The sequence below is a fragment of the Lissotriton vulgaris genome, chromosome 7, assembly GCF_964263255.1.
Source record: "Lissotriton vulgaris chromosome 7, aLisVul1.2, whole genome shotgun sequence".
Lineage (NCBI taxonomy): Eukaryota > Metazoa > Chordata > Amphibia > Caudata > Salamandridae > Lissotriton > Lissotriton vulgaris.
In genome coordinates this window covers 1759213125-1759235328 of record NC_141695.1, presented here as the reverse complement: position 1 = coordinate 1759235328, position 22204 = coordinate 1759213125, and the positions used below count along the sequence as shown (strand labels likewise).

Genomic DNA, 22204 nt, shown 5'->3' with positions numbered 1-22204 from the left:
CTGCCTTCACTACAGAGCTACTACCGTTAGCAGAGGATGGAATGACAGACTGAAAGCATGGAGTACCGCCATTACTTACAGGCAACAGTCAGGGTCTGGGGGTCACTGGCGCTGCTGCTAATGGGGTTCATGGTCACACACTGGTAGGTCCCCGAATCCCTCCGGGACACGTTGGCGATGGTCAGGGTTCTGTTATCCGGAGACTGGAGAATGTTTCCAGGTAGTTCCGGGCTCTTATTAAAGGACCAGAGGATTGTAATGGAAGCTTTCGAGGCATTGCAGGTTATCTCCGTAAGACCCCGGTTCTCCACCATCTGCGAGGGCACTGAAGTCACTGTTGGTTTAGACACCAGGTCTGGAACCAGAATAAAGAGACATGATTATATTGTGAGTAGTGTATGGTGTCTCCTTAAGGATAAATCAAGAAAGCAACACTAAAGGGAAATACAACTCTACCCAGTGATTTCCCTCATCTCATGGGACTAGTCAGGGCGAGCAGAAGGACTAACCAGAGTGTGATAAGCCTGGAAATAGGCGTTAATCAAAGAAGACTCTCTCTCGAATGATGAAAGAAGTTTAACCCATAACAAATAGAGTCCTGTCTGTTGCTGGGAGGTCTGGAAGCAAGAGAATGATAATCTCTTCAGATGATGGCGTACAGCCAAGTATGGACTCTCGTTTAGAGGACATTTCACTGGGAACTTGCTTGGAGGGGATAGGGGCCAGTGATAGAAAGTGAGATTGACAGTTTTTGCATCTTCAGATGATGCCCTGTATGTATATATTTATGTATATGTACCATGGATATACTGAAAAATGATAGGGTGTTAAGTGAACCAGGTTTTAGAACACTATGATGTGCAATCCATGGTTTTACTGCCACTTCCTTCATGTTTTCTGGGGTTGAAGGAGGTGACAGTTCTGTGCTGTGATTGTCACTGCCAGCCTCAGTGCAGTGTAAGCTGCACATAGAGTCAGGACATGATCTACATGAAATGCAATTTTCGAGGGAATTTGAGGATTTTTTTTTAGGAATGTTTTACAAGCTCCATGGAGTTAGGAGAGCCAGCCTGAGAGTTTCTGTTAAACAAGGTGCTGGGTTACAAGACTGTGCAGTTTTACTATGGTACGCTTGAGGACTGACAATTAATTAAATGCCTTCTGATTCAATCCACACATAAACATGTGCATGTAAAGTTCAGAGGAGTGTTAAGTGTTGTCCTAAAGAAGAGATGGTGGGTTCTAACCTGGAAGCTCCCAGGGAAAATCCTGAAAAGCCAGCAACCTTAAACTGTGAAACGTTCCATTTCTTTAATGCTGCAGTGCCTAGCGATGTGTTCTGCATGCCAGGGTTGTGTGAATGCAGACAGTGTCTAGGGAGGTCTGCTGCATGCCTGAGTTGTGTGAGTGCTGACAGTGTCTAGGGAGGTCTGCTGCACGCCAGGGTTGTGTGAGTGCAGACTGTATCTAGGAAGATCTGCTGAATGCCAGAGTTGTGTGAGTGCAGACAATGTCTAGGGAGATCTGCTGCATGCCTGGGTTGTGTGAGTGCAGACAGTGTCTAGGGAGATCTGCTGCATGCCTGGGTTGTGTGAGTGCAGACAGTGTCTGAGGAGATCTGCTGCAGGCCAGGGTTGTGTGAGTGCAGACAGTGTCTAGGGAGATTTGCTGCATACCTGGGTTGTGTGAGTACAGACAGTGTCTAGGGAGATCTGCTGCATGCCTGGGTTATGTGAGTGCAGACAGTGTCTAGGAAGATCTGCTGCATGCCTGGGTCGTGTGAGTACAGGCAGTCTCTAGGGACATCTGCTGCATGCCTGGGTTTTGTGAGTGCAGACAGTTTCTAGGGAGATATGCTACGTGCCAGGGTTGTGTGAGTGCAGACAGTGTCTAGGTAGATATGCTGCATGCCAGGGTTGTGTGAGTGCAGACAGTGTCTAAGGAGATCTGCTGCATGCCAGGGTTGTGTGAGTGCAGACAGTGTCTAGGGAGGTCTGCTGTATGCCAGGGTTGTGTGAGTGCAGACAGTCTGTATGGAGATCTGCTGCATGCCTGGGTTGTGTGAGTATAGACAGTGTCTATGGAGATCTTCTGCATGCCTGGGTTTGTGAGTGCAGACAGTGTCTGGGGAGGTCTGCTGAATGCTAGGGTTGTGTGAATGCAGACAGTGTCTAGGGAGACCTGCTGCATGCCAGGGTTGTGTGAGTGCAGACAGTGTCTAGGGAGATCTGCTGCTTGCCAGGGTTGTGTGAGTGCTGAGTGTTTAGGGAGATCTGCTGCATGCCTGGGTTGTACGAGTGCAGACAGTGTCTATGGAGATCTGCTGCATGCCAGGGTTGTGTAAGTGCAGGCAGTGTCTAGGGAGATCTGCTGCATGCCATGGTTGTGTAGGTGCAGCCAGTGTCTAGGGAGATCTGCTGTGTGCAAGGGTTGTGTAAGTACAGACAGTGTCTAAGGAGATCTGCTGCATGCCAGGGTTGTGTGAGTGCAGACAGTGTCTAGGGAGATCTGCAACATGCCATGCCAAATTGATCTGTCAAAATAAGCCATTTGCCAAACCTAAACCTTGCTTTTAATATACATATACTTCATCCCTAAAGTAGACCCAGAAAGGTCCATAGGTCAGGATGCTTTGTATTTAAAAAGTTAGACATATGTTTTTAAGTTTTACATGTTTTCAACTGTAAGGCATATCTCTCCCATTGGATAACACTGGGTTAACTTTTGAACTTTAACATGTGCTAACTCTAGATTGGTAAAACAGAGTTTAGATTCAACTGAATTGTAATTTCAAATCCTCTTTAATGCTAATGTTGGATTTTTTAAGTCACAATTCTGAAAACGCCACTTTTCTAAAGTTGATATTTTCTTGTCCTACCCAATTGGTGCCTGCTGCTAGTGTCCAGTGTCTCATGACCCTGCATTTACACTTTGCTTATTCCTCCCAGACAGTGAGACAACAGAGCTTAGTGTGGGCAGGATGGGCCATCCTGACAGGACTGTTGGGGGTGTAGGTGTTACCTGCCCCACCTGCACTCCAATAGGGTCTGCCTCAAGCACAAAATAAGAAACCTAAGACTAGTCTTTTATGAACCCTGATTCCTTAGCGCTTTTGGACGGGGAGGAACGTTCCAGAACCAGATGTAGGGGTAGCCTCGAAGATTCCCCCACTTCAAAGGCTGGCGCCAGGTATACATATTGGGCCCTCAGTCCAACTCTTCAGTCCTGGGGCTGCAGAGATCACTAGAAGGCCTGCCTTATACTCCAGAGGACTGCCCTGCTGCTTCCTCGGTCCTCAGTCTCAAACAGCTTGTCTCAACGCCAACCCACTCCGCCGGACACACGCTCGACCCCATTTTCTCTGCCAGCAACCACATCACCTTCAGCCGCACCACCTAACTCCACTTGACCGACCACCACTGCATCCACTTCTCCTTCAAGAAACACACCGCACATATCCAACTGCAACAAATCCCACACCACAGCTGGAACAGATGACCAGCTCCTCACCACCCTCGTCCGAGACCCTCCATCCGAGTCCTCTGACACCAACGCTGCAGCCCACAACTTTAGACAATGGATTGACGACTGCACCAACACCCTCGCCCCGATCAGGAAACCCTCCAACAGGCGCACCCACACAAGAGCCATCTGGTTCAATGTCGACCTCCAGACCTCCAAACTAACCTACCGAAGACTCGAAAAGCAGTGGCGCCAAGACCAGACAACAGATAACCACGCGTCCCTCAAGAACTCTAGATGCAAGCACCATCAACCCATCCGATCTGCCAAAAGGACCTCCTTCAAGGAACGCATCAACAACAACGCTGAAGGCAATTTAATTAAGGCCCTACAACAGAAGGAAAGCATTGAGGATGCTTGCCTAGGGGTCGCAATAAATAAATCTGCAATAGGGGAGAAACTATTGTAAAAAGCTATTGACAAAGCAGCTGTGCATCGCTAGGAGATGTACGAGTGCAGCAAAAGGGTTGGTCATCTTATTGCGGAATTACTCGGAATCAAATTAAGGAAATAAGAGATACTATTGAGGTCAGATGTAAGTGAAATCTGAGCTTCTTTCTGCAATTTTTATCAGACCCTATATCCAGGGGGCCGGGGGGGGGGGGAGTCAGAGGGAAGAACATATAGGGAAATATCTGGATCAGCCTGCTGAGGTGCTCTTATCAATAGAATAGAGGGACCAGCTAGACCAACCACAAACATGAAATGAGATTGCAGTTGCCCTAGCTAGTTTACCAATAGGGAAAGCGACTGGACCTGATTTGATTCCTACTGAATTTTATAAAGTATTTCAAGAACAATCGAAAGAAATCATGACATTGTTCTCACAAATCACACAGGGGATGAATCCACCAGCATTATGGGCTATGGCAAAGATTATTATCTTTCCCCAAAAAAATAAACCTAGTGAGAAACTGGGATCTTATCGGCCAATAACTCTTATCAATGGGGATGTGAACATTTACTCTAAAACCCTAGCCTCTCGCCTGTCACTAGTGATACATGAAATTGTTTCCCAGAATCACATGGCTTTATTCCGGGCAGAGGCACCATAGAACCTATCAAAAAGATTATCACGCTGATTTATGTGAGGCAAGAGGCAGGAGACCTTAAGGCCACAATTTATTGAGACGCTGAAAAGGTTTTTGATAGGGTCTCCTGGCAGTTTCTATGGGCCTCTATTCAATGAAAAGGTATAGGGGACAGTTCATTGGTGCAGTGAAAGCCTTGCATAAGGAACCTGAGGCTAGAGTATGGGTCAATGGGGGATTGACTGAGGCATTTAAAAAAACGAGAGGCACTCGTCAATGGTTCCCTTGCTCTCTGTTATTGTTTGCAATCTATATAGACCCTTTTTAAAAATATTTAGAGTACTCAGCAGATATTTCCCAGCTATTTGAAATGGATCATGCAGATAAGGTGTTGGCATATGCGGACGATGTCGCATTAGTCACATCACATTATGAGACGGCGGAGAGAGCATTTGAAAAAGAGGCCCAGAGATTCAGCTTAGTGTCTGGCTATGCCGTAAATAGGGACAAAACACGAATAGTTGCCAATGAATTTGCACCAAGTGTGGATAATAGAGTTGTCCAAAAAAACACATATTTGGAGGTGGTGATAACTGCTGAAATCGATGAGATAGTTAAAGAAAATTTAGAGCCGTGTGCCGGTGAAATGAAAAAAGCGCTTAAAAACATGGATAATTTGCACCTCACATTGATTGGTAGAGCAAATATAGTTAAGATGGTATGTTTCCCCAAGGTTTTATACTTTTTAAGAGCAATTCCCTTGATTATAATGAATTCCTGGTTTAAAAAGTTTGAAAGCATTTTTGCACAGTTCATGTGGACATACTCTAAACCTAGAGAGCGATTAAATATTTATCCTTGCCCAAAGAGCGTGGTGGCCTGAACTTACCTAATCTTAAATTATATTGGTGGGCAGCCTCTATTAAACAATATATAGCTTTCTTGAATGTAAGCCCTGGGATGGGGATAACTAGTGATATCTACCCTTATGTACAAGTGAGAGGCCACGATGTAAGAGGGTGTCTATGGCGTCAACTCAATTTTGGATACTCCAAAAAGGTACGCTTTAAGACATTGCAGAATGTCTTTAAGGTATGGTTTTCTGTACGACGCTTGCTTTGTCTAGGGAAATTAAATATTATATGCCCTTTGTATGAAATAAAGACTTTTCTGGTACTTTTAAAGATCACTATTTTGAGAAGTGGATAAAAGCTGGTATAACTCAGGTCGGATGCCTTTTCTCCTAATCTGGCATAATGTAATTTAAGGAGTTGAAAGGGAAATTTGATCTAACTAATAGAGAATTTTTTTAATATTTACAGGTTAGGGATTTTTTGCTTAAAAAGGGAGGAGGGAAAGAGAATTTTGAGAGTTGTGAGTTAGTGGCTATATTAAGGCGACCTGAGGTACCAAGGATTGGACTGTTATATCAATTATTGAACAACTATATGAAAGATGATTTGGAAAAATGCTCATCAAACTAGCAAGGGATTCTGGGAATTTCAGATGTAGACTTTCAAGAGGCCTTTTCAAACACCTTAGTGATTTTAATACCAGCAAATCTTCAAGCACAGTTTTACAAAACATGCTTTGAACTATATTACACCCTATATTCGATTGCCAAATGGGGGGAGGGGATAGGAGTGTTCTGTCCACAGTGTGCGCTCTATAAGGCAGGCTTAATGCATTTGTTTGCTACTTGCAGTGAGCTTGCTCCGCTTATAAGAGAAGGTGTTCTTACAAGAGAAGTTGCTGTTACAGGTGAAAGTCACCTCCAGGTGCTTATGCTTGGTATAAATAACCTGGGAAAAGAAGAAGTCAGTGCTTTTATTGGTATTGCAATGGGAGTGCACAGAATATGCATAACTTCAGCATGGTTGGATGCTAATCTGCCAGTATTTCATCAATGGCTAGCTTGCCTGTTGAGAACGTATAGCCTCAAGAAAGCTATCTATATGCAGATGGGATATAAGGTTTTAAACCTGGCACCATTGTTGTGGGTCTCCCTTCCATTTTTTGATGTTGCCTCCTGTGTTTTTGCTATGGTTTTGCTGGTCTAGATGATTTGGGCACCTTGCCATTGCTGTTCCGTGCCAATTTGCAAGTGCTCCCTATTTTTATTTGTTGTAATGGATAAGTGACTCAATGATTTGCTTATTTGATTTACTTGTCAGACCCTAGTAGAGTGCACCATGTGTGCACAGGGCCTGTAGATCAAATGCTGCTGTTGGCTTGCAGCACTGGTTATGCCACCCACAGAAGCAGCTTGTAAAATATGGCTCAGGACTGCCATTGCAGAGCCTGTGTGCAGTCTGGGACTGCCATGTCCACTTGGCCCTGATGTGTGTGGCATGACCTGATAGTGAATTACAGCCAATTTCGTTTTTCACTATTGCAAGGCTACCTGTTCCCATATGCCAGAATGGGCAGTTTGATTATAACATCTTATAATTCTTTCTGACTAGGTAGAAATTCGAGTTTAGTATGCCTGAACTCAGACTTTTAAGACATCTTTTAGTGAGGTTGATTTTTACATTCTGTGTTTGAAAATACCACTTTTAGAAAGTAGGTGTTTTCTTGCCTCATCATCCATTTGTCTCTGCTAAGTTTGTGTATTCCATGCCTGGTTTGTGAGTGACAGGTGGTTGGAGAGGTCCTTGTTTCCAGCAGTGGGCTGAATAGGACCAGCATTGAATAGAGAGTAGGGGGAGGAGATTTCCTTTCACTGACCTGAGCCCTCCTAGAATAGAGAGTAGGGGGGAGAATATATCCTTTCAGCTACCTGGGCCAAGTCTGCTTTCAAACAATGCTGTCTCCACCTCCTGCTAGGAAGCTGCACAGACTGGTTTTTGCTGGGCACAGGCACCCTCTGCCTTCAGAGAACAAAGGATTTACTGAACATTAGATCACTTCTGGGAACCAAGACTAACCTTTGCCAAGGAGAAGAACCAAGAAAGCTGAAGGAGGAGACTGCCCCTGTGCTGTGCTATTTCTGGGGTTGGCCTGCAGTGGTTACTTTATTTGCCAAGGAAAGGAGAAGAGGAGTTTTGTGAACTTTTCATCATCTAGAAGAAGAATCTTCAAGGGCTTGAAGTGTGCTTGCCTCCTGCCTGAAGTCTCAGGGATACAAGACTTCACCACCAGCTCGCCTGAATTCCTTTGCTTTGAATTCTACCTGCAGAGAGGTGCCTACTGTTGTTTGGGCTCTCTGAGAAGACTGCATGTCGCTGGAGCTGGAAGCGTGACGCAACGAGGAGAAGAGTTTTGCTGCCACAGCAGTTGCTGCCGCATCTCCAGAGAAGCATGTCGCCGCCGCAAAGGTCGGCCTCGCATCACCGGAGAAGGTGTGTCGCAGGGCCTGTCACGGCTCAGAAGTTACCTAGTTCGCCGTACAGCTGTCAGGCGTGCATGCATCGCATCCAATGTTGTCACATGGCATCAAAGACGCCCTTTTGTTGCATTGCAGCGAATCGGCGCATCTTGTCACATCGTAACCGGAACGCAATAAGAAACCGATGCATCACCTCCTCTCCGGTAAGGAGCCGACGCATCACCTCCCCTGTGCTGCAGTAAGAAACCAAAGCATTACCTCCCCCGAAGCATGGAACCTGCGCATCACCTTCCTTGCGACCTTTTTGTTTGTATTGCATGACGCATCAAAGGTACTTTGAGAGTAAAGTGTTGCATTTACCATCTACATTGAACTAAGCTATTGCTACCATTTTAAAGTCTGATTTTTGATTACATTATTGTGGATTTTTGTAGTTTGGTATTGTGTTAAGTCTAGTAAGGATTACTTTTTTTTCTCAACTGGTGTGGTGTCCATTTGTAGTGTTTTCATTGTATTACTGTAGGTGTTCTCCACAAATGCTTTACACACTGCCTCAGAGATAAGCCTGTCTGCTCGTGCCAAGCTACCAAGGGAGTGAGCAGGGGTTTTTAAGGAATGTAGTCCCCTTACCCTGACTTGAAGCCATGGTTCCTATTTGGACAAAGGTACCTACCTCTGTCAACTAGAGACCCCCAATGCTAACATAAAGCCAAAAAGAAGGGGTAGAAATATGGCAGTATTTTGCCAATTGGAGGGATCAAGTGGATGGGTAATTCATACATGCCCTATAAGTTAGTTGGTGAAGTTGTTTAGCATTTGAGTGCAATCTGATAATTGGAAGTGGCTGTGGTAAAATGCATGCTAAGCTAGGTGGACCAGATATATGTGTTAAAACTGGTTTAGGATATGGGAAGTGTATGTTATTTTATATTCCAGAATACTGTATGAGTATGAAATCAGAAATATTTTTAAAACAGTCACATGCTTTTAGAGTCCTTATGTATGCACTTTTTGAAACGCTGCACTAACCGGGCTGCTAATATTGTTTACTACGTATGCACATGCACTTTATGATTGGCTCAGGCCGTGTATGCACTTTTTTAGAAGGCTGGGTAAATAGTTAACAAGATATGCATATGCACTTTATGAAGGGCCGCCAAATATATTGTGATAACTCATAGTTGCTGCTAGAAAGTGGACTTTCAGCTAAATGTAACCGGGAAGTGGATGGGTAATTCATAAATGCCCTACTAGTTAGGTGGTGAAGATTTCTTTTTAGGATTTGACCTTCCTCTAGTTAAAAGATGGGCACAAAAGGTACTCCAACTTAATTCCATCACTAGGAGCACGGACTAAGGGCAACCAATGGTAGGTCACCATCCGACAAGCAAGGTACCAACACCTTTCACAAAGCCAGCAGCCCATCCCGGATTGAGGATATCCTCCTTGATGTCAAATTGTGAGGGAATCTGATCGACATGTTAGTGGGCTCGACCACAGAGTGACCACAATCCCTGTGCCTAACCTTGAAGCCCTTGTGGGAGGCAACTCACCACCAGCTGAACAACCAACCCCCGACAGTCATCAGAGATATAGTTCCATTGAGCTGCAAAACGTTTTTGAAATTGAAGAGGGTAGCTTTGAGCAAGGCAAAGATTTCTGGCATCAGACCTTAACTAACTGTAGGCATGGCCAAGCTTCAAGATGTCGCCCATAGTGTAACAAGATCAATAGATATGCCCAGGGCCATATGCACACCATTGCCCAAATCAATGCAGACTTCCAAGTCCCAAACTCGAACAAAAATCGTAGCAACATTACTAAGGACCTACACTCTTGGTATAACAAAGATTGCAGGGAAGAAAGTTCAACTCTGCCTAAAGCTATTATAGAGAAGAATCAACTGCTTAAAAAATCTACCAGAAATTTCTACAAAGCAGCCCAGCGGGAGGCAAAGGCAAAATGGGACGAATCACACTGGGACCAACTGAAAGATGCATGCTCATCTAAAGATAATAATTTGTTTTGGAAACTGGTTACCTGGGGAAGCAAGACAGGTGCCCGCTCACCCCCTAATCATATCACCAGTCAGACTTGGCATGAACATTTCAAAGGGCTCTATTCAGCAGCAGAGGCTAGTATGGAAAGGGAACTAATTGGGCCAAACGAGCATTTTTATAGAAGAGGAGCGCTTTACCATATTGGAGGTAGAAGCTGCAATAAACAAAATTGTCCGCTCAAAAGCAGCAGGCCTCAATGGCCGGCCTGGTGACCTATTCTTGGCTGATCCCAGCCACTGGACATGCTACATACTAATATTGGCAAATGCCATAGCTGATGGAGCTCCAGTCCCGATGTCATGGAAGACCGCCAAAGTACTCCCAATACACAAAAAGGGAGCTAGGGATGACCCCACCCATTACAGGCCAATCAGTTTGATTGATGCTATGCATTGGCTGGATGCTTCTGCAAAAGATACAGGCATGGTCTGAGGATGAATATATCCTTTCTCAGTTCCAGTATGGATTTAGATCCAAGACTGGGACAATAGATCAAGTGTTCAGATTCATCCTCATCTATTGGAAGGTTGTGGTGTTAGGCAAGGGCAGTCTCTATCTTGCATTGATTGACCTGAAGACTGCCTTTGACCTGGTTCCAAGATCCAGGTTGTGAACGACGCTCGGCGAAATGGGCATCCTCCCTTTTATTTTTAAATTACTGATCCAGTTCCACAAAGGGAATTTTGCACAGGTCAATTGGGGGGGAACAGGGACAATTAACAGAGCACATCCCTGTTAATAGAGGAGTTTGACAGGGCTGTGTTCTGGCCCCAACCCTGTTCTGCCTATATGTAAATGGGGTAGTTGATTTCCTCCAGGAGGAGCCAGCAGACTCGCCCACTCTTTGGGGGCAATAAGATACCAACTTTGTTGTTTGCGGACGACACCCTGCTGATATCTAAGACACCAGCGGGGTTATACTGTCTCATCAATAGATTTCAATTTTTTGCGACAACCGGGGGTTGGTCATAAATGGTTCTAAAACCAAATTCATGGCCTTTAACTGCCACAGGTCATGCATGAAGGGCCTTTGCTGGGGGGCTCCCCTTGAAAGGGTTGATACCTTTGACTATCCAGGTGTAAGACTTTCCGACAAAATGTTTTGGAGACCCCACCTAGCAAAGATGCTGCTGGGACATAAACGAGTGGCTGGAGTAATAGGGAAATAACACCGCCTTTCACACATTAGGCCTGTAGCTCCAGCCCTCCAAATATGTGATACAAAAGCAGTTAGCACTGTCCTTTATGGAGCAGAAGTCTGGGGTTTCGACAAATTAGATAAGCACTGCTGGTCAGAACATACATTGTTAAGGGACCTGGTTTTGGCACCCAAATACGTCCTCCTTACTCTTGCTGCTGGACATGGGTAGGCAATCAATAGGTGATGTAGCTAGGCTACGCCCCTTACTTTTTCGGGTTCACATTAGTTGGACCCCTGAGCTCTCATCTTATGCAGAGGCCCTCACTGAGATTATCCGCCTAAACACCAGCGGAAAAATAGGCTGGATTCATGACATCAAAAGTACGTTGTCATCCATAGGATTCCGTGGCCGCTGGGCCAGTCAGGAACCCCAGAGGAGAGAGGAACTTAAACGCCTATATTGGGAATGGGTGGACCAACGAGAGAACTGCAGACCTAATGTGGGTAAATTAACAACATAATTCTACTCCCATAAACAAATTAGACACTATGGGCCCTTACTTGATATAGTCAAGACACCAAGAGATAGAATGCTGTACATGCACTTTAGGTATCAAACTCTCCCTGTTTGTGAAGTAACAGCAAAGTGGTACACAAGCAATGGGAAAAACTGCCCAAGTTGCAAGGCCCTGATTGAAAGCATCACCCATTTAATGTTTACCTACCCGGAATATAAAACATCACAGGCCTAACTATCAAGGCTATTAAGTGCTAGATAGGGCAGAGTCAGGTTGTGTACCTGGTCCACCATGTGGGAGGAGGCCAGGTTCAACCATTGAAGAGCAAAATCCAGACCATCATGGACTGGGTTTCTCCAAGCACCCAGACTCAGGTCAGAGCTTTCTGGGGCCTGACTGGGTATTACAGAAGATTTGTCAAGGGGTATGGATCCATTGTGACCCCCTGAATGACGTAACTTCCAAGAGAATGCCAAAGAAATTTCAGTGGACAGTTAGCTGTCAAAAGGCAATGGATTTATTTGTGTATTTTGTAAAGCGCGCAGCTACCCCAACGGGGTGTCCCGGCGCTAGTGATCAGACAGCAAAGAACACCAGGTTTTGAGGGATCTACGGAATTCAGGTTCTGACTGGATTAGACAGAGAGAAAGCGGAAGTTTATTCCAGTAGTTGGTGGCGCCAACTTTAAAGGTTTTACCTCCAGGTCGGGCTTTTTTAATCTGGGAATGATCAGTAACTGTTTATTATTGGAGCGCAAGGTTCTGGAGTGACTATATGGGAGAAGACAAGAAGTTAGATATGCTGGACCTGAACCTTTATTGGTCCGAAAAGCCAAAATCAAGGCTTTGAATTCAATCCTTTTAGGGATAGGCAGCAATGTAGTTTCCGTAGATAAGGAGAAATATGATGTCTGAGTGGAATGCCGCAGACCAGACGGGCGGCGGCATTTTGGACCATCTGGAGTCTGTGACACAAACATGCTGTCAATCCTAGATAAAGTCTGTTGGCATAATCCAGGTGTGATGTTATAAGGGCCTGGACTACAGTTTTCCTAATATTGCTGGGCATGTAATTAATGAATTTTTTAATCATTTTAATTTTAGTCAAGCAGGCAGCCGCGACTGTGTGGATTTGATTGTCAAAGGACAAACGATTATCCCATCTAACCCCCAGGTTTCTAACCGAATCCTTAGGGGAGGGGGCAAGGCTCAAGTCATCCGGCCACCAGAGATTAGATTCGAGGGGAGATGGTTGATTGAAAAATAAGACCTCGGTCTTGCCGGCATTGAGTCTCAGAAAATTGTGATCCATCCACTTTGCAATGTTCCTCAAACATACTTTTAGGGGGTCAAAAGTCAAGGGTATGAGTCATTGTAAGAGAAGAGAATCTGAATGTCATCCGCATATGATGTCACTTTAGTACCAGACTGAGAAAGTAATTCAGCCAAAGGAGTAAAATAAACATTAAAAAGGAGTGGACTCAGCGCTGAGCCCTGCGGGTCACCCCACTTGAGTGGCCTTGCTGAAGAGGTAAACGGGGGAGTATCCACTTGTTGTCTTCGATCAGACAGAAATTATGTAATCCATTTAAGGACCGTACCTTGGACTCCAATGGATCTTAAACGTTTCAGGAGGATCGGATGAGAGACGGTGTTGAATGCTGCTGAAAGATCCAACAGCACCAACACCGCCCTCGATCCCCTGTCCAGGGTCCACCGCACAGAGTCGGCCATTTCAATCAGGGCTGACTCAGTGCTATGGCCTGCACGAAATCCATGCTGAGAATCGTGGAGGAGGTCATTTGATTCTATGAAACTAGACAGTTGTTGATGGACAATCTTTTCCAAGATCTTAGCTGGGGCGGGGAGTAAGGAAATTGGTCTGTAATTTCCCGGGATTTCTGCATCAGCATTAGCCTTTTTCAATAATGGTACAAGGAAAGCATGTTTCCACGACTCTGGATAAGTACCAGAGCTCAGGGATGCTTTCCATATGGAATTAAGGTGAGGATTTAAAAATGCTGCTAAGGCTTTGTATTGCTTCGCTGGCCATGGGTCACCAGGTGACCCTGATTTACATTTAAGAAGTTCCTAGAGAGAAAGGTCCTCCGGAATTTCTGAGAATTCCGCAAAGACTGAAGATGAGGCAGGGTTAGCTAACTGTTCATCCTCCACCTCGCCACCATTCGTTTTTGGGAAGGAAGCATAAATAAGGGCAATTTTTTCTTCAAAGAATTCAGAAAGTTGTGTACATAAAGACTGAGACACAGGAGGGCGACTGTTCAGGGCCTGTGGATCTGTAAAAGATTTACCAATATTAACAAGCATTGGAAATGCAATAGGTCTCGCATTAGGAAAGTTTGAGCAATTGGTATTGTAAAGGACACTTTTTTTATTTATGTGTTGGTTTTGAAAATAGCAAAAGTAATAGCTTTGTCAGTTACAATGTCAATAGTTTTAACTTTCGCAAATGTGACACCTATAGCATTTGTAATGCAATGTGTGTTGTCTTTACGTGACTTAGATGTATTGATATTGCAAATAACAATGGCTTTTAATTTTGTAAATAATTAATACTTAAATAAAATTTATTGTAATTTATAATGGCAATAGCTTAAACGTTTGTAAATTAATTTTGTGAAGATTATGTTCAGTGTATTTTATTGTGACGAAAATCCAAGAACATTGCATTTGCACCTGGTGGTGGATGTGGTGGTGGTGGATGTGGTGGATGTGGTGGTGGATGTGGTGGTGGATGCGGTGGTGGTGCATGTGGTGGTGGTGGATGTGGATGTCATTGTGGATGTGGAGGTGATGGTGGATGTGGTGGTGGATGCGGTGGTTGCGGTGGATGTGAAGTATTTCGGGGTTCCCAAGGCCTACACGCTCCGGAGATAACCCACTCACACTCAAGAACTGTTGGCACGGAAACTGTAAAAGGCAAAGAACAAGTTTATTAAGACCCCATGGGGTGGTGGTACACTCAAACAGCACCCTTCGGCAATGCAAGAGGTATCACACCGTACATCGGTGTGACCCCATTTTATATACAGTTTTTGGGGCAATAAAAGATAGGCGGCACAAGTTAAGACACATTTTCGAGACATATATGGTCATGTTTTGGAATACTGCCAGCTCATTGGAGGGTGCACAACTCCGCTGGTCAGTTTGGTGCACATTCCTGAAGATCTACGGGTCAGTGGGAACTGCGCATGTGCGGCTTGACCAGTACTAAAAATAGCCTGTTGCTGGGTAGACAAGAGTGGTCAGTGGAACGGACAACGGACTAAAGGGCACGCCGGCCACGAGGCCGCTCATGATCTTAGATGGCCGCCGTAACATTCAAAATGGCGTTTATCATATATAGCCAAGTTAAGGAGGACAACGTGTAGGTTCAGCTAATCGCTAATGCGGCCGGGCCAAATACGACAGACGACCCTTTTAGCGTTTAGCTGAATCTACCTCATAATGAACATAATCAGGATGTTCGTCCTCGATGTCTATTAACATAATTTGTGTCACCTCCTTGTGCAGCATCATTTTGTCATGGGCAAGAGCTCGCCTTGATGGTAAACAAGCTGATAAACACATTGAACATAAGGCTGGGCCACATTGAATACATAGGCATATAAAAAACATTGCTCCCACAAGTATACAAAGAATTGTCAACAGTTTCCAGCCCCAAGTTGCAATCATGGACCAGAACCATCCCGAAAGCGTCCAAGTTCCATTGTCCGGGTGTATTTCAGCAGCTATTTTATGCAGCTTGGAAATAGCATCATACACAGATGGAGAATTGTCCGGGACGTATACGCAACAGCTGCTTCCGATAATTCTACATGCCCCCCCACGATCAGCCAAAACAACATCCAACACCATTCGATTTTGGAGGGTGACAATTCTGGAAATCTGTAGTTCCTCAGTAATGTTCCCCAGGGCAACGGCAGTATCATTCGCAACAGCCTCGACAACGCGTGTCAGTCGTCTGATTTTCCGGCTGTTCAATGCAGCCCCCACAAAGGAGAATAGTCCCAAATTAAAATCCACATACTGTTGTAATGCAGTGTCCGTTTGATCAATGTCCTCTAGGGCAACAGTTCGTTTAACCCTATTCAAAACGAAATCATGGTACAGTGTATAATCGTTGTGGTACATCGGAGGGGCAATAAATACAGGGGGTAACACAAACGATACGTAGCACGTGCCCAACCACCCCACTGGAAGCTGATGGTATCCCTTCGTTCCACAGATAAAGTATGTATTTCGAGATGCAACAAATGAAATGCCATTCGGGCTATCAAACGTGAGAGTAATGTTACATTCACTTTTCCCTACTGCAATCGTGCCCTTGTTTCTAATACATAAATCGGCTTTTGTAGCAATGACATTTATGACATGAGCACTAGATACATTCACATTTCGCTGGTTGCTGTATACACGTGGGGCAGATACATTGTCAGGCCTATACTCTTCCCATTCGAAACGTGTGCCCTCAGCCCGGGGAAACCCATCCTTGTCATGGGAGCATACTTTATTCAAACGGAAAAGCACCCCCCCTTTTGTTGGCCATCTCAAAGTAAAAAGGAGGGTGTACCAGGCGTTGCATGACCCATTGTGTGAAAACGGGAGTGGAATAAGTGGGGTGCCCCCTCTCTTCTGGTGCCCAGGCAACATTCCACACACCCAGCAATTCGAGGTATTGGTCATGTTATGCGTGTGGTGAAGAATCTGAATGAAGCTGTTATTTAAATACGTTTGGCGATGGCGCTCTTCATGGAAAGGCAATGTAAAATGAAAATCTTCAGACGGTGCCGGGGTAGTCAGCAGCAAATGTTCACGTACTGGCACCACAAGTTCGACTACCCAGGCTATAACAGCTATCACCACAATAGTCAGGACAAAGAAAAAGGCACCCAATATTTTCTTATCACGAGATGCCGTTGATGCCATAGTTCAAGAAAGGTCGTGCAAAGTCTCAAATGGCACAGATTGTTCGCAAATTGTTCACAATTTGTTCTCAATGTCTCAGATACACGTACGTGTATACCTAAAAAAAGAAAAATGCGGTGCTGAACTCCGAGGTAGCCGTTGTTTTCTTCTCCGGGCCAAGACGGGTGTCGCTACTCTGGCAGAACTGATCCCCCCCCCTTGGAATTCCCGGTTTCCGTTTCACAAACCTGGAGCGGTAACCAACCAGTCATTAAAAAGGAACAAAAATCTTCTTATCGTGGACGTAGGTCGTAGCGCTCTCTTCCGGTAGCAGATTGGTCCGGGAAGGCTCCCTCCACTTCGGCCGACGACACAGCTGGGCTCTTTTCTTTCTCCAAGATCTCCTTATAATCAGTCAACACAGCAGGAGTCACCAGATCCGGAGAGACACGGCGACAATGTGTCGAATGCACCCACCGTTTCCTGTTTGTCACTCGTACTGCGGTGCGGGTCGCCAGGAGGACCTGCTCGGGGCCCTTCCACCTGGGCTCCAGACTACTTGCACTCTCAAACGAGCGGACCATTACATGGTCACCAGGACGAAGATCGTGGCCCTCTCCAGTAGAGTTATCAGGGAGCGCTTCTCGAACCTGTTGATGAATAGAGAGCAAATCATTTGTTAATCGTGCCAAATAATCATTCATCATAACACAAGGCACATCATGTATTAATCGCGGCTTGGGCACCCCCCAGATATTCATAGGGCGGCCAAACACCACCTCATAGGGCGTAAGGCCAGTTCGTGAGTGGGGTACTGATCTAAGAGATAGTAGTGCTAGCGGCAACGCATCTGGCCACTTCAATGATGTAGACGCCACAATTTTGGCCAGCTTAAGCTTCAACGTGGCATTGTACCGCTCGACCAAACCTGCTGACTGAGGGTGGAATACAGCGTGGAACTTTTGCTGAATCCCTAACCCCTTCAGTACATATTCCACAATCTTTCCAACAAAATGGGGCCCATTATCGCTCCACAAAAATTTGCAAACTCCAAAGCGAGGAAAGAATTCCTTAAGCAACACCTTGGCTGTTGTCAAAGCCGTATTGTCTTTCGTGGGGTAGGCCTCAACCCATTTGCTAAAAGCACACACCACCACTAGGACGTACTTCAGGTTATTACAGCGCTCGAGTTGGATGTAATCCATTTGAAGCACTTCAAATGGTGCAGAAGGTGGAACGAACCCTCCTTTCGGAGTATGGGTCCCCTTTCCAGGATTGTGTTGCAAGCATACCAGGCAGGTCTGCACTACTCTCTTTGCAGTATTCGCAATCTCGGGATGTTCCCAAACTCGTGTTAAAAGCCGAGTGATTGCAAGAGCTCCGACATGGGCCAATCCATGTGTCATCTGGACCATCGCCTGTAAGTAAGCCACAGGCAATTTCCACTTCTCCATGTCTTTGCTTCTCCAACAACCCTCATCATCTAGTACCCCATCTACTGCCCAAGCCGCAAGTTCAGATTCTGTGGCTGATTTTTGAATATCCCGTATCTCTGCTCTAGCATCACTCCATCGCTCAGCCTGTGATTGTACCACGTACATGGGGGAGCTAGTTCGGGACGTAGCCGTTTGCCTTGCTATGCTGTCTGCAAAGGCATTTCCTTGACCCACTTTATCCGTAACCTTCTTATGGGCACTGCACTTCACTATCGCTACTTTCTTAGGGCTAAGCAACGCATTTAGGAGATCATGCACTAGCTCTCCATGCATAATGTGCTCTCCATGTGATGTCAAAAACCCACGTTCCCTCCAAAGAAGCCCGAAGTCATGGGCCACTCCAAAGGCATACCGGCTGTCCGTGTATATGTTCACACATAATCCGGCACTCAATTCACAGGCTCTTGTTAAAGCTATCAGCTCTGCTGCCTGAGCCGATTTTTGTGGTATTCTAGCTGTTTCTACCACCGTCTTAAGAGTCGTGATCGCATATGCTGCGGAAGTCGTACCATCTGGCAGCCTTAAACACGATCCATCAACCCACAGCTCCCCATCCACATCAGGAAGTGGCACATCCTGTAAGTCAACACGACCCTTTGTCTGTTCCTCAGTCAGGAAAACACAGTCGTGATGTTTTTCTTCCTGACCCTCCTCGGCCGGATAGGGCAATAAGGTGGCAGGGTTCAAAGTAGCGCATCTTTTCAATGTTATGTGTGGCGCTAAGAGTGTCAGCTCGTATCCTGTAAGTCGTGCACTCGTGAGGTATTGGGTCTTTGTTTGATTTAACAGGGCATCTACTGCGTGAGGGACTAACACCAACAATTTGTGTGATAACACTATGCCCTCACTCTGTCGTATGGCTACTGCTGTTGCCGCTACCGCTCGAAAACACCCAGGCAACCCTCGTGCTACAGGATCCAAAATGGCAGAGAAGTATGCACATGGTCTCTGCTTATCCCCGTGTAACTGCACTAACACTGACAACGCGCACCCATCATTCTCGTGCACGTACAATGTGAAAAGTTTCGTGTAGTCTGGTGTTCCTAACACGGGTGCGGAACAAAGGGCCTGTCTCAACTGTTCAAAAGCTTTCTGACATTCATCTGTCCACTCAAGAGGCATCGGTGTAGCTTTGGACAGTAATGCTAGCAAAGGTTTTATGATATGTGAAAAACCCATGATCCATTGCCTACAAAAGGACGTCAACCCTATGAAGGCACGCACATCTCTCTGCGTGCGGGGGACTGGTGTGTCTAAAATTGCTTGAATTCGATCAGATGTTAATGCACGTCCCTCCTTAGACAACAGATGACCGAGGTAGGTCACCTGGGGTCTACAGTATTGGAGCTTTTTCTTGGAAACCTTGTGATTGTGTTGTGCCAGAAAGGAAAGCAACGCAAGCGTACTCTGTTCACATTGCGCGTAGGAGTCAGCGGCAAGCAGAAGGTCATCCACGTACTGGATGAGCGCAACGCCAGACTGCAATTTAAAAGAATCTAGTTGTCTTTTCAAAGCCTGGCTGTAGATGCTAGGGCTTTCAGTATATCCTTGGGGAACGCGACAAAATCTATACGATTTATTATTGAGCGTAAAACCAAACAGATATCTGCTATCTGGGTGAACAGGGATGGAAAAGAACGCATTCTTTAAGTCAATAACGCTAAAGGTGGTGGCCGTCGGTGGAACCAAAGTAAGCAAAGTCGTGATATCAGACACCACTGAGTATTGGGGGATGACAATTTTGTTTATCTCACGCAAATCAATAATAAATCGATAGATCTTACCATCTGAGTCTCTCTTAAGAATCGGTAGAATAGGGCTGTTACAAACATTATAAGGGACCTCCTCCACCACCCCTGCAGAAATCAAGTCCTGAACAATATGTGTCAGTGCAATTTCACCTTCTTTCGAAATCTTATACTGTGGCACTCGTGGTAGAGGGGCCCCCTCCTTAACAGTAATGCGTATTGGTGGAATGCGCATCTCTCCCACATCCGTATCTGATGTCGCCCACAACGTGTGCGGCAGGGAAGCCAAAGCAGGGATGTCTAAAATGGCATAAAATCTGTCAGGGTCAGGGCAATCATCAGGGTCAGGGTAATTGTCGTTCAGAATAACCCGCACTCCCTCTGGAGCGCAGCGTATTGTTGCTCGAAAATATTTAAGCAAATCAATGCCCAGGATATTGTCTGGGGTATGGGGTGATAACAAAAATTGGCCAAAACTAAAGTATTTGTCAATGCATAGTGCAAGGGGCTTGGACAATGGGCTGGGGGAGGGTGTGCCATCAAACCCTACACACGTAATCATTTCGCCAGACAGGGGAGCCCTCGGAACCAAGTTTTTCGACAGAGCGCTACAAGTAGCTCCTGTGTCGACTAGAAATTGATCAGTAGAACCCAAAATACCCGCTGTTACATATGGACCTTGCTGATCTACCGGCACTTCAACTGATTCCTTACCCCATCCTACGCAATCCTATGCATGCACATAATCCTGATGTTCCACATTCTCTCCTTCCGAAATCTGATATTGATTCCGTCTATCAAACGTATTTCGTTCGCCCTGGCCACGGCCCCTCTCCTCAACCTGTCTACGATCACCTCCGCCACCTCTCGTTCCAGTATAACCTCCTCTCGACCTTCCACTGCCTCGACCACGCTGACTACGCTGTTCACGAAGTACCGGACAATCTTCGGCCCAATGCCCAAACTCCTTACAATAAGCACACTGATCCTCCGCAATGTCCGTACGACCATACGATGTGTTTCCTCCACCTCGTCTACCTCTATCATTCCCTCTACCCTGTGTTCCCCGAACCTGCGCCAACATCACCTTTGTTTTCAATTCCTTCGTCTTTTTCTCTGCACTTTCTTTAGCCTCCACTTCCTGCCGCTCATAATACTGAGCCATAGTTAACAAAGACGCAGGGGTCGCCGTGGCCCAGGAACTTTCACTCGACTTCAATCGCTTTGCAATCTCCGGTAGGAGATTGGCTACATACTTATCTACAAACAAATGCCGACCCGTATCGTCAGTTAAAGATTGACCACTGTAATCATGAAACGCCTCCTCGAAGCGTGTAAAGAAATCTGAGACCGCTTCATCGGGTTTCTGCTTGCACGACGTTAACATGGTCCAATCAATCTTCTTGGGGGGGACGAGCGTTTTTAATTTATTCAAGATAGCAGCCGGAAGGTCTAGAATTAACTGACAAGGCTTACATGCTGGTTCTCTGTCCAAATCTGCAGCATTTATGTCTTTCCATGTCCCCCCCAATATCGTTTCATCATTATTTTTACGAATTTGCCTCCACATATCAGGTGGTAAAATTAGTCCAAAAAACAAATCTATATCCACAAGAGTCATCACACAAGACGATATAGCCCCCTCCACCCCCTCATAAAATGCCGCCGGATTCTTCCGAAGATCAGGTAAAGAATTTTTCAATGCCATGACATCTGCTCTATTCCATGGCGTGTATACCCAATTATACACAAAATACCCTTTCGCATCCTTTGACAATTTATCATCATCCGTACCTTCCCCTTTTGGTGGAAGATACAAAGGCGCGGCTTCACGCATAGGCATAACATGCAACGCAGAACTCTTATCTGAACCACGGAGAGAACACTCCTTAGCCTGCCCGTTATTTTCCGGCTCGGACTCCTTTTGCCTCCGTTTTCGTTCCTGTCGCAATTGGGTTGTCTCATCCCGCAGCTTGATCAATTGCTTGAACAGGTCATCAACATCTGAAAGATCAAAATCACCTTTAGCTAAATTCTCACGATACACCGACAATACTTTAGGCTCGAGCGTATCAGAAAGTTCACGATATGCGTTTACAGGTGAACAGACAAAATATCGACTCCAAAATATCGACTGGACATAATATCGAGTTTTAAATATAGACTGGACAAAATATCGACTGGACATAATATCGACTACAAAAATATCGTTTTTCAGGTAAGTGAAGTAATATCGACTGTATAAAATATAGATAGCAAAAATATCGAATTTTTAATAATATATAATATTTTATAGTGTATTTTTATGTAATAATATGTGTGAAAAGTGTGTATTAATGTTATAAAATATTTTATTAAATGGATTTTGTTTTTTTAATAATTGCGTTATGTAATTCTGTAGCGGGTTGTGGGTTTATAGGGGAATAGGG

General features: G+C 45.3%; 2 protein-coding genes across 3 annotated transcripts in view; both read right to left on the bottom strand.

Annotated features, from left to right (window-relative positions):
* The window catches only part of LOC147706602 (poliovirus receptor-like), a 785245-nt gene that overhangs the window by 469189 nt on the left and 293852 nt on the right, over positions 1-22204 (bottom strand). The gene's annotated exons all lie outside the window — the stretch shown is intronic.
* The window catches only part of LOC147706603 (cell adhesion molecule CEACAM6-like), a 180433-nt gene that overhangs the window by 111693 nt on the left and 46536 nt on the right, over positions 1-22204 (bottom strand). Inside the window, exon 3 of the mRNA XM_086928419.1 lies at positions 80-355. Coding sequence (XP_086784545.1) covers positions 80-355 — 276 coding nt within the window. The remainder of the gene's footprint in view (positions 1-79; positions 356-22204) is intronic.